Below are 15,457 nucleotides of genomic sequence, written 5' to 3' on the forward strand. Positions count from 1 at the left end.
TTATAGGACATTATTACACAAATTGACTAAGTCCCACAGTAAGCTCAATAAGGCTTGTATTGAGGGTACTTAGACAACGATATATATAATATATAAATATTTATAAATACTTAAATATATAGAAAACACCCATGACTCAGGAACAAATATCCATGCTCATCACACAAATACATGCCCTTAAGTTAAATTAAGTTAGGTAATTTTTTGTACTTGTTTTTTGTGGCTAAAAATCGTTTTTCATTTCATTTAATTTTTACAGATATTTGTTCCTGAGTCATGGGTGTTTGAGATTTTTCTTTGGCTGAGTACCCGTTGTAATCGCAAGCCGTCTTTAGCTTAAGGCGCAGGCTAAGGCAAGGCATTCTCCATACAAACCTTGTGCAAGTTTTATTCGTTAGTTTTGGCACTTTAGCATTTAATTTCATTTTTTGATTGTATATATTGGATATACGCAGAACTTGATATAGAATTTTTTCTTTATTTAAAAAAATAAAGATACGAAAATACAAAAAAAATAAAAATAATACATCAAGCCCTAGCTAACAGAAAAATAAGCATATTTACCAAAAATAATAACTGTAGCCCAAACACAAACGAAGAAAAACGCGCACAAAGTTTGTATGGAAAGAGCTTGCCCTACCCTTCGCCTTAAGGGGCCTACTGATTTATTACCAGTTCGCCGGACGATTTATTCGCAAAAGCTGACAATCGCGAATATCGTCAGGCCGATATCGTTCGGCGAACTCGGCCCCTTTACTCTGGGCAAAGGTTTAGAGAGTGTATGGTGTATGGGGTTAGGGCTTATTCAATTTGTGTACTTTTTTTTCACTTGCCATGCCCGTATCGTGAGGTAAACGCCCTATTGCTCGATATACTAATAATAATGCAAAACAAGTGACACTCTGAGTGCTGACACCCAAGGCAAGATGCCAATCTCGCTCCGTAGCGAACGATACACTATTGTCTCTCTGTCGCACTAATATGGAAGAGTGATATGGCTCCTCTACACGATGGCCCAGCGTCGGCCAGTCCAAGGGACGCATTTATGCGTTAGAGGGAGCAAGTGACATTGCTATCTCCTTCCACCGCATAGCTGCGTCCCTTAGGCTGGCCTACGCTGGGCCATCATGTAGAGTAGCCCATAGAGAGAGATAACCGTATCGTTCGCTACGAAGCACCTCTATTGACAAAGACCCCAACTTATTCAACCAAAAATACATATATATGTGACTTTTTTGTTGGTTCTCGATTTAGGCTTTTTCTAATTATAATTTTAGGTGTCCTTAGTTACTTGGAGCTTGGGACGGATGTTCGTGTGGGATGCTACCTGCGTAGACACACTGGACCGTCTCACCTCCAACGGACTAATGTAAAAGCGGGCGATACCTCAATGGCGCAGCGGCGGAAAGCGCCGAAATTTTGAAACGTAATAAATATAAGAGCCTCGGTAGAGAGTACCATTTTGTACCACTTGGCGTTGAAACTCTAGGTCCATGGGGTCCCAGCGCGCACAAGTTTTTTGGAGAAATCGCGAAACGTCTGGTTGACGTAACTGGTGACTGAAGAGCTGGCGGCTTCCTCGCACAACGTATCAGTATTGCGATACAACGAGGAAATGTCGCCAGCATCCTTGGTACAATGCCTCAAGGGCCTATTTTAGATATAAGCTAGTTATAGTAATCCTATGTATGGTTTGTTATTGTAAATAAATAATTACGAATCCCTAATTTTATGATATTAATTTTGATGGTCGATAAGGGTCATCGACCACCTTTTCTTTCCAAACAAGGCATTCCCAAAATAAAACCTCTTGCGTACATAGTCACGTGACAATTATGACAACCTTGAATAAAGTCAATGACACCGGTAACCATTGCAACGTAGCTGCCAAAACAGCGGTATCCATGACAACCGTTCTGTCAAAACAGTTCAACCTCGGCGGTGTTGATAAAATTGTAAATTAAAATGTGTTTAAAGAATTTGCGTGTTAGTGGAAGCATATAATTTAATCGACTGAAAGAAAGTAAGTTTTTTTCGCTGATAACGGATTAAAATTGCTTACTCACTTGCAAAATGCCATACTTAGGTATTGAGTCTCGTTCACAAAACGTATTTGACTAGGTAACAACCCGCCCCGCCTTCGCACGAATTACACAAATCCTTAACGAATAAATCTTCCTCAATAATCACTCTAGAGTCAAACCTAAGCTAAGTTGGCCGCGATTTGATAGCCCAGAGTGCATGTGTTACTTACTTACTTACTTACTGCTGTGGCGCAGCGACCCGAAGTGGATCTTGACCTCCGACACCAAAGACCGCCATGCTTCTCTGTCCAAAACCGTTTCTGTCCAGTCGACGGCTCCGAGTTCGCTAAGGTCTTTTTCCACTTCATCTCTTCTTCTTCAACTTCTTGGCTTGATAGATGAAGTGCATGTGTTAAGTAAATAAATATAAAATCAATAAATAAATATTATAGCACATGGTTACACAAATTGACTAAGTCCCACAGTAAGCTCAATAAGGCTTGTGTTGTGGGTACTTAGAAAACATTATATATAAGATATAAATATTTATAAATACATAGAAAACACCCATAAAAAAAAATATTGTACTGCTATTATATTGCTTTTTCTGTAGGCTTCTAGACAGTTCAATATTTTACAAGTAGTTTTTATACGTTATTATGTTTGCAGATAAAAGTAAATCAAAATGCCGGAGCTAGTCGAGCAGATGTACTGCTCCCAGCAGATAGTGATTCCTCCGAAGTTCCCCTACATATTGAAGAGATTTTGTAAAGGTAAGACATTATTAACCTTTAGACCGAATAAGTAAAATGATCCGGACCTAGGTATGTCCTTAAATTACGTCCAAAAGAGAGATATGGGCATTGTGAATGTCATCTCGCTTTGTGTGGTAGGCCACAGCACAGCGGATGCCATTCCAGATTTAGAGCAGAGCCCAACCGGGAAAGTACCTCCACCTTACAGACAACCGCAGCCAAATAACACTAGACCCTACTCATAGTGTTGCGTTCCTGCCGGTGAGTAAGATTGCCAGAGCTTAACGAGGGTACCTACGGAGTGTTAGAGTCAGCAACGCGCACGTATTCCTCTGGAGATGCAGGTTACGGAGACTTCTTATCATTAGGCGGGCTGTATGCTTGTTTGCCACCGACGTTGTATAAAAATAATGAGTTAACTTTGGTCAAGGCACATTAACAACCAAATTACTGTAGAAATATCTTGAAGTAACACTATAAGAAGAAGTAATCTGTCCTCTGTCATGTGCAAAGGCTTTTTCCCACTGAACATCCCGTTTTTTGCGGATACGATTTTCTGCAGGATGCCGTTTTAGTAGTTTATGTGCTTACATAGTAACGTTCACACGAGCCTTCTGTTTGCGGGATCGATCTTACTTACTGACTGATTTTTTTTCTTCTCTTTTAGCGGCAATTAAGACCCAGCCATACGATCTCCTCCGCTGGTCCTTCGAATATTTCAAGGCGCTGGCCGAAAACCGTCCCCCACCTGTTAAATTAAGGCTTGAATATCCCATCTACAGCACTGAAGGCGGGCTCACTCGTGGATGTCTGAAGGTTATCGCTCATCAGGTAAAATATCAGCCTAAATATGTCTTTAGTTCTAACAAATCTCCTTTGAGATCTACAGTCGACAAATATTCAATGCCCTGGCCAGGGCCAAAGGGCAATGAAATGCATTTTTTACAGGTTTCTTTATTGGAAGTGAAAATCAAGGAATCAAGTTAGATAGCTGGTAGAACTAAAGTATTTTGGGGCCAAATGTTTGAACGGTGAACAGGAGCTGTCTGTAATTATTCTCGGCAGAACTACTTAATAAATTTGGCAAGTAAAAAGCTTTGGATAAGAAACCCCATTTCCTAGGATCCTCATCCAAATACGACGAACCTAATTCCACGTGTACGTATTTTCTAGTTGCTAAACATCGGCAAGAATCTGCCCCTATACCTCATCAGGAAAGCCTGGCGTGGCTTCTGCTTGGATCCCAATGAGTTGAGGAGGATTTTTTGTCTCTGTGAGGTTTACATGAGGCAGGATTACGTTCCGTTGCTGCATTTTATTGCTGTGGCTGGTGGGATGCTGACTAAGGTAAGTTAAACGACAATGCAAGTCATATGTTTAATATATTATGATAGAGAGAAATTCAAACATCTGGAAAGTAATTGTGTAAATTAAAGAAGAAAGCCGTAACTTAGTTACTTCCCGACCTAAATTGACGTAAATAGCATTGCAGTGAAACAGCTCTAGTAAAAATGAGGAGAGGAGTGAGAGGGGTGAGATGTGAGGGGAGAAAGTAATTTGAAATCAGCTTTCTCAGAAGGCCTATTAAAACAGTAGCGTTCGTAAGGGAGCCGAAATCAGCTTTTTCAGAAGGCCTATTAAAACAGTAGCGTTCGTAAGCTCGACTTTAATGGCAGCCTCCATAATTAATTATTTCATTCTAGGACATCTAGGACCTGACTTACATAATGTATTTAATGTCTTGTTGTAATTGTTAAGTATTTTATTATTAATGTTCCTCATGGACCAAGGGCTTCAACACCGAATGCAATACCATGATATTCGGTGCCGAGACCACTGTAATCATATTTTTCCATCCTTATCATTCTCAGCATATATTTCGTTCTAGAATCTGACCTACACCATGATTCTTCTCTGCGAGGTTCTCACCAAGGAACCAGACGGTGGTTCAGCAGCCATTCCTGCCGATGACTTCCTTGCCATGTACCTGTTTCTAGCCCGGATGGACGCTTCCAGGGATATTAGATACGTCAACGGGTATAGGGAAGGTAGGATCATCCTTATTCTCTACAACTTCATGCTTTCTTTTTTACATTCCTGGCCATGTACTTGTTTCTGGCCAGGATGGACGCTTCCAAGAATATCAGATACGTCAACGGGTAAAGGGAAGGTAGCTCAATCCTGTTCGTATTATTTCTATTAAGGGTTAATCACCCTACAGGCCCAGAGGGAATTTCGAATTAGTCCGGTAGTTCCTCCGCTAGGCCACCAACGTTGATTATCGTTTATTCCTGGTTAGTTGTTATTTATATAAGAGGCTATGTTACTAAGCCTAATTTTTGTTTCTACAAGTATTGTTCATTGCTTGATGCTTCATTGTGATCACTACATAGGTATAAGTACCAAAACTTTCAGTCTAGTACGGATTCAAAGAACTTGGTGATATCTTTTTATCGGGGATTATGCGCTAAACCCAATACCCAACCCGAATTCAAGCGCATAACGGCGTTCGCTTTATTTGTTTCGATTATTTATGAATTGTAAAATTATTTAAACGGGTTATTGTGATTGTTATTGACATTGTCAAGTTGATACATTCTAAAAGCGGGTAGAACCGAATGGAGTTGTCATGGCGGCGCGGGTCGTCAACGTCATTCGTTGACAGCGCCCCGCAAGAGATGGTCGCTTACAAACCCATTGGCTCTTAATCGTGATTTATTTCTGTAATCATCGAATATTTTTGGTGTTGATTAATTAAAACAAGGAATACAGTGATTTGATTGTATCGTGAGATTTATTATTTCGTGGAAACCTGCACGTGCACGCCCACACGACATCAATATGTCAAATATGCCTGTTCGGCCCTCCGATACCCCGACACGCATTTAAGGAGGAATATTATGTTTCGAATGTTTTTGTGTTATAAAATAAACTTTTATATTTTTTTAAGGAGAGACTCCTAGACCAGAAGAGGAAGAGATAGAAGAAGAAGAGACACTTAGTGAAGCTACTGTTGACGTGAGTGTACTTTTATCCATCATTTATAAATATTTTCATCTAATTTCGCTTACTAAGCGCCACTTTCACCATCACTCTAACCCGGGGTTAACCGGTTAAACCGTTAATCCGGTGTCAAATTGTACTGGTAACCATGGTAACTCCAGGTTTAACTGGTTAGCCTTAGGTTAGTGATTGGTGCAAGTGACCCCAAATTGATTTATTGAAGGTCAATGTGGTAAAGACCGGCACATTCGGACCCGGGTATGTCCTTAAACTTCGTCCACAAGAGAGGTTTGGGTATTGTGAATTTTATCTCGCTTTGTGTGGTAGGGCACAGCACAGCGGATGTCATTCCAGATCTAGAGCAGAGCCCAACTGGGGAAGTACCTCCACCTTACAGAAAATCGCAGCCAAATAACACTAGAGCCTACTCATAGTGTTGTGTTCCTGCCGGTGAGTAAGGTTGCCAGTGCTCCACAAGGGGAGGGAGGGTTGTTAGGGTTGGCAACGCGCATGTCACTCCTCTGGAGTTGCAGGCGTACATAGGCTACGGAGACTGCTTACCATCAGGCGGGCTGTATGCTTATTTGCCGTCGACGAGGTATAAAAAAAACACATTTTATCGCATGGAAAAGCGTATTTGTATACTTACCGGGTCAGACAGTCAGAAAGGAAAAGTTTCACTCCTGCTTTACCGACTTTCAGTTAGTGGAGTGTGTATACAAACGCAAGAGATAAAAGCGACAAAACAGCTTGTAGGCGGTCTTCCCTTATAGACGTTCTTCTCCACATTTACCTTACGTCAGCTTTAGTTTATCATGTTTTTAAATCGTTATAATATACAGGCCCTTTTTATTGTATCCTAAACCTAATTCTTCCTTCCTAACCTCTTACGTCCATCCCCAGCCTTCCCTAGATGATTTCTGGCAAGGCGCTGGTCATCTTCGTCGGCTAAGCCTAGTCGATGACTCGGTGACCACCAATCCGAGACTCAGCCAGAGATCAGCCCTGCCACCTATAGGACGGGTCGCCAGGTCGCTGTCTGCTGAAAGAGCGGCGCAGATAGAGAGGGAGAATTATATGAGGGAGAGAAAAGGTTAATTTGTAGTACGAACAGTCTTGATTGCGTCCATATTGGGTTGCATACAAGTTTAAGTCATATCTTTGATACGCATAACAACTTGTGTCATAATCATCGTACATACAAATGGAAAGTCATATTATATTGTGTCATACATTTTTAGCCATAATATTTGATGACATATATAGCAGTTGTCATTTTTTTTAATATATATTTTTTGTGCATACCTAACAAACCTAACCTAAAATTTTATACGAATTAAATTGATGACTATAAAAATTATGACATAACTCATTTATGACCAAAACCCAGTTGTGCTCAGGAATAATTCTGACTAAAGATTTTTATGCATAAAGTGTTATAACAGTTAAAAATATGACTAAAGTTGTTATGCGACCAGTCGAAAGTTGGTAGTCTCGTCTTAATTTCATAAAAAATATTATGTATAATATCTAGTATTCTACAGTTTTAATCTAATTGTGTTGAAATAACGGCCTAAAAGTGTGTAAATGTCACATTCATCAAAATCGAAAATAAATAAATCGCCGCCATTTTGACTATCTTTATTTTTGGTCCGATTTTGTTGAAGATTAGTTATTTAAACTTTATTGCACAGTAAAAGTAAATGTAAATGGCGGACTTAATGTCTTTAGGCATGCTCCAGTGAACCATAGAGCAAAACAGAAAATCTCGTACGTGGGTGCAGTGAGCAAAATATAAAAATATGTTCTAGGGTCCTAGAGCTCCGTAAATACGAGTTTTCTTCCTCCTATCCTATTCCAACTTACTTTTACTGTTATTTCAGATAGAGCTATACTGGACGAAGATGTTGAAGTTAGTTTTTACGCTCTTATACCTACAGTCCTTTCTATAGTAGTAATTTTGGAAAATTAACAAAATATCGTAATTTCCTCCTTAATTGGTTGGCGGGAATATACACCATGTTTTTATTGAATATCGTTAATTCCGGGATAAGTACGGTTAAGGAAACTAAATGGCATTTAATAAAAAAAAAAACTTTTTTTATAAAAAGTAATTAAATGTTGCATATAGCGTTGTTGTAACACGGGCATTACATTTAATTCAACCAAACAATTGAAAACTGTAACATATCAATGTCATTATGAACATCGATCGTCCGAGATAGTACTTACGTAAATGTATACACTCGTACTAAACACTAATCAATATGTAAACAGGCCCTAAGGCCTGGTGTATACGCTCGTAATGACATGATAAAACAAAAATAAATAATTGAATATCTCCGAAATGGAGTTAATTAGAATACCGGTGTCTTTGAGAAAGTTACTTAATTGAAGCTCAAAAAAAACACGGTGTATATTTAAAGTCAGTCCTTCAGAATATTAAGGCTGGTGGGCTCTGTAATTGGGGCCAAAAAATATACTGTAGGCTGTACTCCTCAATCTGACCAACATTTGTTCAGCTACTTTTAAAAAATGTATTTTATGTTCACACTTTAAAGTTTATTCTGAGACGCAATGTATTGCGAATATTGTTATGTTTAAAGCGTGACAAGTAACATTACAATGATGATACATTGAAGATAATAATTAATTTGTATGAAAAATAGGAAGTCTAAAGACTTCATAATTTTTAAAAGTCCACGTCACCAAAATGTCAAAACTGTAATTGAACTTTATGCATATAAACGTAGGTCTATGTTGCTCTGTGGTCTGTGACAGATTAATGCGTCATTGGCGTTGGACCTGCGGTTCGGATATATCCGTCGTTGGCGTCGAAAAGGTTAAACAAAAGTACAATATTATGTTATAACTATTTGCTCGTATTACAGGGTCCACCGTGTATACCTATGTTAGATTATAAGTGATAAGGGAAAATATAACTAATTCAATTCAAGCAAAAGCTAAAACCGTGCTTTTCTCTAGATCTATAACCAGGTATGTGTAGACAGCTAAAAATGACATTATCTATAGAAATTAACATAACAATCCCTTTTCAGGCAAAGATGAAGCAGCTAAGTTCATCCATAGTGCAAGATAAAGCAGGAGATGGTAAGAATAAGTCTATTCTCATATATTTTTATAAACTGTGAGCGCAAGAAACCTCCTCCTTCCTTCCTCCTCCTTGGAACATTCCAAGGATTTTCATTAAGCGCCTATTACATCTACATGGTGGCCGAATTTCCACTTGCTACGATCTTAACATACCTCTTCCGCTTCCTTCACTTTCATTACATTCCTCATACACGATCGCCGGTTTAGGGCCTCCGCTAGCTATCGCGGACGCCTGCCGGGTCCTGAGGGCCTACCGCGAACCACGTTCGACGTGTTGCCTCTCTGACGCACTTGTGAATTCATACGTAAGTGTGACAGGGAGGCAACACTTCGAACGTGGTTCGCGGTAGAGCCTCTGCTCCCAGGCGAAATCCGTCGCACGCGCCCGCGCCAGTTAGCGCTGTGCATACAATTTCTTATTAGACGGGGCGTCCGTTCCGGATAATCCGCGTCAGCTAGTGGTGGCCCTTAGGGTGCTATTGACCTGGCCTTTCTTCAGTATTTCCTCGATTTGACCAGAGAAAGTCCGCCGAGATCTACTCCTTCCAGCCCCCTTATACACTTTTCTTGTTACTTTGTTAGCCTTCTTTCACTCATGCTTTCCACGTGTCCGAACCATCTCAACATACCTTCTTTTTCACAATTAAACATAAACATAATACTGGTACTTTCTTGGATCCGAGCTCCCTAAGACTGGCGACTGGTTTGCGACTCGGGGTTTCGGTATGTACGCCACATATATGCTCTTGTGGCACGGACGTGGACCGACTGGGACACCATGGATTATCTTGTCAAAAAAGTGCAGGTCGTTTTTCAAGACATGCGTCGCTTAATGACATAATCCGTCGATCTCTTGCCACCATCAATGTGCCTGCTCTTCTTGATTCGACTGGCATTATCAGGGATAATGGCAAGAGGCCTGATGGGGTGTCCTTGGTTCCTTGGAGCTTGGGACGGATGTTAGTGTGGGATGCTACCTGCGTGGACACACTGGCACCGTCCTACCTCCAACGGACTAAGGTAAAAGCGGGCGCACCCAATATAAGTCTTGGCCTCCAACAAGAGCGGATTCGCTCCAGCTTTCGCTGACGCCGAGCTCACGGATATCTTCTACTCTATCCGCCCAACGATATTTAGGATAACCAACAGGACGGCGTCCAGTTGGTCGACCCAAATAAACCCTTTTTAGTGCCCGATCGTCGCCCATCCTTTCGAGGTGGCCAAGCCAGCGGAGACGGTGTGCTTTGGTCTCACCTTTAATATGCAGCTTGGCTATTAGTTGTTCTGTTCTATTCTTTCGAATCCTCCAATCGACAGGTCCCAGAATCAAACATAAGTTAAACAGGCAATTAAAAATACTTTATTTAAATCAGATAAAGCGAAAGAAGAAGACGCTGAAGAAAAAGAAGAATTCAAACCGATCAGAGTTTGGGACGAGGATGACAAAGAGATTCCATTTGAATTTTACGGTTGTACTTCCATTTCTTGCTCACAATTCACTCATTTTTTAATCATTTAGGTAATTACTACACAAGAAAATACATTGAAGCTTAATGTAGCAAGGATTATAAGTAATGTAGTCAATTGTCAGTTTTGGCTTTTAGCCCAATATAAAAAACACGTAGCGTGGGCAGTACTGTAGATTTTATTATTTGGAATTAAAATATCAACGGAATGTTTAGTCAAAATGGTTTATAAATTGAGTAATACATGAAGTAATCTATTTAGTCTTATTTCAATTTCAGTTTAGTTTGTAATTATAGTTCTTATTAACCCTTTAATGTTGAATGTCATAATAAATTAAATATACCTAGAACATTATTCAATAAATCTAGACTTTACAATACGAATAAATGATGTGTATAGATGTACAATTTAAGCAAAATATTAAAAGAAATGTAGGTAAAAGCTAACTTTCCATTGTTGTATGGTAAAAAATAAAGTAAGATCGCAGGTAAATTGAATAAAACCTTTATTGAACTATAATTAAATGTACAAAACAACAAAACACTTTTATGTAAACTATATATAAATCCAGGTGAACCTAAAATCGAAGACGACAATTTAGAAGAACAGCAGAAGGAACTAGATGGAGAGGAAGAGACCAAACAAGAGGCTGAGCACGAGGAATATATACAAGACATGATAGAAGAAGTTAGCAATGATTCTTATCATTACATATTATAAGATAAATTAGAATAGATTTATTTTCATAATAGCATTACATTATAAATTGACACAATATAATCGTCAAAAATAATAATAATAATAAACAAAACAAAAATAAAAAGACAAATAAATACATTGCAAATATGTGAGTAGAAAGAAAAGAAAATAATGTTGATAACGGTATACAAGAAAAATTAAGTCAAGACTAAATAAATATAGGCAAAGATTATTTGATTGTTTATGATATAGGTATAAGGACACACTTGGGCTTTGAATTTGACAGGTAATGCCTGGCTCCGTACAATAAACTGTGCTTCTTATAAAAATGGTCGCTTGACAATCCCAACCACAAAACATTATACACAGTGTCACGCATTCCTGTCGGTCAAGCCGTTGCCGATTCATGCCCTTTCTCCTATTTCTGTTAGATAAACTCACCTCCTTCAAATTGGGAAATTCGGTGGGGATTTTGTAGATGCTCCGCCACTGCTACCTACCTTTCCTGTTCCTAACCTAACTTTCCCTGATCCAGCTGTATCAAGCGCGTGCGCAGAGACTGGCAGACCTGGAACAGACTTTCGAGGATATAGCTCGCATCGTGGATAAATTCAAATTGGCCAATTATGATCTTGGTTAGTTTTTTGTTAAAGTTATGTAACGTAATCATTCGAAAAGTCGACGTAAAACAAATGTACAATCTTTTAGGTTCAGTGTATTTTAATGGCTAAATTGTTTAAGGGCTCTGAATCATCCAGACCTCTTTGCAGACGTAATATTTGGCAGTGCCCAACCTATATGCATTCGATAAATTAGGTCCTCCAAGGTACAGAATTTTTTTCTATTTAGGTATGTAAAAGAATCTTGCTGTTAATAGAATTTAAACTGTCGTGAGACATATTAACGTTAAACTAATTTTAAGGTTTAACTCACGTGATTTTAGTCACTCCCGCGTTTCCGAGAGGTCTCCTTTTTCAAGCACTAAAAATATGTGAATTAAACCGAATATTAAATATTGTCGTTGATATAGATTTCGTTTTTTTTCAATAGTTGTATCATATAGAAGCAAAGTCAGCAACGTCCACAGGTGGATATCTGCAAAGATTGAGTTTGAGCAACATTACCCTAAAACTCAACCTTTGTAGATATTTACTCGTACTTTTGGATGTTGCTCACTTTGCTTCTAGATATGATACAGTTGCTCGTCTAGTTTCACATTGCATAATATGGCGATTGTTGTCAGGAATGGTGGCTGGTCGTCAGATGTCCATCACCAGCGGAGAGTTCATTGTGCAGCACATCGAGAAGGAGATCATGGACTACATTGACGAGCAGATTGCTGTTTTGCCTGACCCTGACTTGAAGAAGAAGAAGGTATGAGACAAAACCATTTTATGGTTTTTCCGATTTTTTTATAGTGAGTATTCATGTTGATGACATAATTAGCCGGAAGGCTGATACGTTAGAACCAGTCCCTTAAAATTGAGTAAGAAATTATAGTAGGTACACTAATGAACAAATTGCTGTTTTGCTTTACCCTGATTTAAAGAAAAAATAGAAAAATATTCTGTAGGTTTCTTTCTTTGTGTTAAGAACAGTGTCCATGTTAATGAAGTGATGACTTAGGAGGATGATACTTTTGAGAGAGACTGATATCTGATATGTAGTTAAAGAGTATGGACCACACTGATGAGCAAATTTTCGTCTCGCCTAATCCTGTTGATTTTTTTTACAGGCTAAGCCAGAAGAAGTAGAGATGGTCAGAAATCTGCTCTATAATTTCCTGGATGAGAACATGGACATCATCGTGCCAGAGATCGAAGAAGTGGAGGAAGAGGAACTGCCAATTCCCGAGGTGAGATATTTTTGTTTGTACCTCGAAATCATCTATTTCGTTCACTCGCGTTTTGCCGTGACATCGTATTGCGACATGTAATATCTGTGGTATATTTTTTTACTCGCATATTTTGTTACATAGCATAGATTATTAATATATTTTTAAGTTGCCAAAACAGACCATGGGCTCCTTCAGATTTAACCGGGAAAATGGATATCTTTTTCGTCTTAGTATTTTCCCGTAGGAATTCAACAGCCAGTCCATCTTTTACTAAATGCATCATAAGATGAAGATGCTGAGACACTTTCTTCTTCTTCCTATGTTTTTCTTTTATATTTTTTTTTATATTACGTCGGTGGCAAACAAGCATACGGCCCACCTGATGATAAGCAGTCTCCGTAACCTGTGGACTCCTGCAACTCCAGAGCAATAACAATAACGAATAATGACAATTAATATTCCTTACGACACAGGCTTGACTGCTTGACCTAGTGTGAGGGCTACTGCTAACCAAATTGTAATATTTGTGAGTGAAACCGACTAATTTTTTATCCTATATTTCATCTGTGCCATATCCATATCCTTGTACATATATTATATGGAATCTGTGATTCCAGATCGTGGTGGTATACGCAGTACCCGGAATCGGTCCGTTTGTGTCCGAAGAAATGATTTGTGATGTTGAAGAGTACATAGCTGACGTCAGCAAAAACCAAGCTGATATGGTCATGCCAAGGAACTTCAGGCATTTCCTTAGTCCGCCTTTGGAGAAGTAAGTCATAGTTTTGACCGAAAATGTTTAGCCATTGTAAATAAGATCCTACTTAAGATCCTTCACTAAAGTAGTTGTATAATTAAGTGGATAATATGTTGGGGACTGGCTTCACGTGTAAAAAATACTAAAAGTCTGGCCTAGCCAATTCAACCCCATCCAAAAATACAGGATCCACCTGAGATCACTGCAGGCTTAACGAAGAGACCTTGGCTCTGTATGTTGAGGACTTGTTATGTAGCTACTGCATCACATTTTACGATGACATGGGCAGCTATTTTGGTATCTTCTCCATAGTAAGTCAATGTAAGTTAAGAATGATTATCACGTCATGGTTTTGACGAGAAAATGTCATTGGTTTGGCGATTGTAAAGTGGCTGATAGACGGGCGAGTAAGTTCGCGAACTTATGGCTCGACGACTTTTTTTGCTTGTAAAGTACGCGTACTTAGGCTCACACACGAGCGAAAAAGGTCGTCGAGCTGTAAGTTCGCGAACTTACTCGCACGTCTATCCGGGACTTAACTGTTTAATTTAAGTGGTATGTCCAGCCTAACTCCAGCTAGAAGCGAAGGATCCTCCTGGTGTCTCGGCAGGCATCCCGAAGTTACATTCGTGTAAGCTTTAAAGCTATGCTTCGACTCATTTTAGGAAGACATAGGGAGCTATTTGATATTTTTTTCAAAGTCAATGTAACGCTCATAGCATAATCGAAGATATTATATACGATATTAAAGAGTAGGTACATCGCTGATGTAAGCAAGAACTAAGCTGATATGGTCATGCCGAGAAATTTTAGGCATTTCCTAGTCCACCGTTGGAGAAGAAAGTCATGGTTATGACCAAATAAGTTAGGTTATTGTACAGTCACGTATGAAAATATCGGTACGAAAAAAAGGGTCAGAAATATGTATACACGACCTTATTGCCCATATATTGTATAACAACGCATTTAGGATGCTAACGGCTTTCACGATACTGCATCGCATCGACTATGTTGTCTATGTTTGCCGAGACGCAGACAGATAGCTTCCACGCTATCAGGCGCAAGACAACGGCCTCGCTTTTAACCTTCTGGACGCCAAGAACGTTTAAAGTCGTTGTTAGTAGTTTTGCCCACAGCGCCAAGGACACCTATAGGTGTCATGGCGGACGCTGTCAAAATAACCTTCACACTTTCGAGTAAGTTTTGCATTAGATTCCTTGCGCCCGGGAGCTTGGCGTTTACGTTTGAGTGATGTTAGTGTTTATCACATAAAGCGTTTAAAGGTTTAATAAATAAATAATGTCAATCTCAAAGATTTTTATTAAAATTACATACACTTTTATATTGCAGATTCGAGGAATACCAATGCGAAGATCACAAGAAAGAGGAACTCGCCTGCTCTGGTGTATTTACCAATTAAAAGATATATTTATTAATTTTGTATTTTAATCACTGAAGTCTAAATAGTTGTTGATGCACTGTAATATTTATAGTTGATTAAATTCTTTACTTACTGTAGGATTTGTTTCATTATTCTCCTTTTTAGGGTTCCGTAGCCAAATGGCAAAAAACGGAACCCTTATAGATTCGTCATGTCCGTCTGTCTGTCCGATTATTTCTATTTTTGTCTCTGGTACTCTGAAAATATGGTTGCTTAAAATTTTGCTCGTCAGATCCCTCGAATATATCACTAGAGTCAGAACAAGATAAGTTGGCAACGATTTTGATAACTCAGCCTGTGCAAGTGTTAAGTAAACGTCATAATTTCATAGAAGTCTGACGTTTAAAATAACACTTGTAC

General features: G+C 39.0%; 1 protein-coding gene across 2 annotated transcripts; it reads left to right on the forward strand.

Annotated features, from left to right (window-relative positions):
* The first annotated feature begins 1,883 nt into the window (after positions 1-1,883).
* Positions 1,884-15,174, forward strand: LOC133533036 (uncharacterized). Of its 2 annotated transcripts, XM_061871950.1 has the most exons (16): positions 1,884-2,023; positions 2,694-2,797; positions 3,447-3,610; positions 3,953-4,126; positions 4,668-4,827; positions 5,730-5,797; positions 6,686-6,875; positions 7,666-7,694; positions 8,842-8,893; positions 10,270-10,365; positions 10,935-11,050; positions 11,598-11,697; positions 12,306-12,436; positions 12,798-12,917; positions 13,517-13,671; positions 15,007-15,174. In XM_061871950.1, exons 2-16 carry the CDS (start codon positions 2,710-2,712, stop codon positions 15,074-15,076), a joined length of 1,713 nt encoding a protein of 570 aa, XP_061727934.1. In that variant the 5' UTR covers positions 1,884-2,023; positions 2,694-2,709; the 3' UTR covers positions 15,077-15,174. The 2 variants fall into 2 exon arrangements, with proteins under 2 accessions (XP_061727934.1, XP_061727935.1); XM_061871951.1 differs by lacking the exons at positions 6,686-6,875; positions 7,666-7,694.
* Positions 15,175-15,457: the final 283 nt, after the last annotated feature.

Source organism: Cydia pomonella, chromosome 28, assembly GCF_033807575.1.
Source record: "Cydia pomonella isolate Wapato2018A chromosome 28, ilCydPomo1, whole genome shotgun sequence".
Taxonomy (NCBI): Eukaryota; Metazoa; Arthropoda; class Insecta; order Lepidoptera; family Tortricidae; genus Cydia; species Cydia pomonella.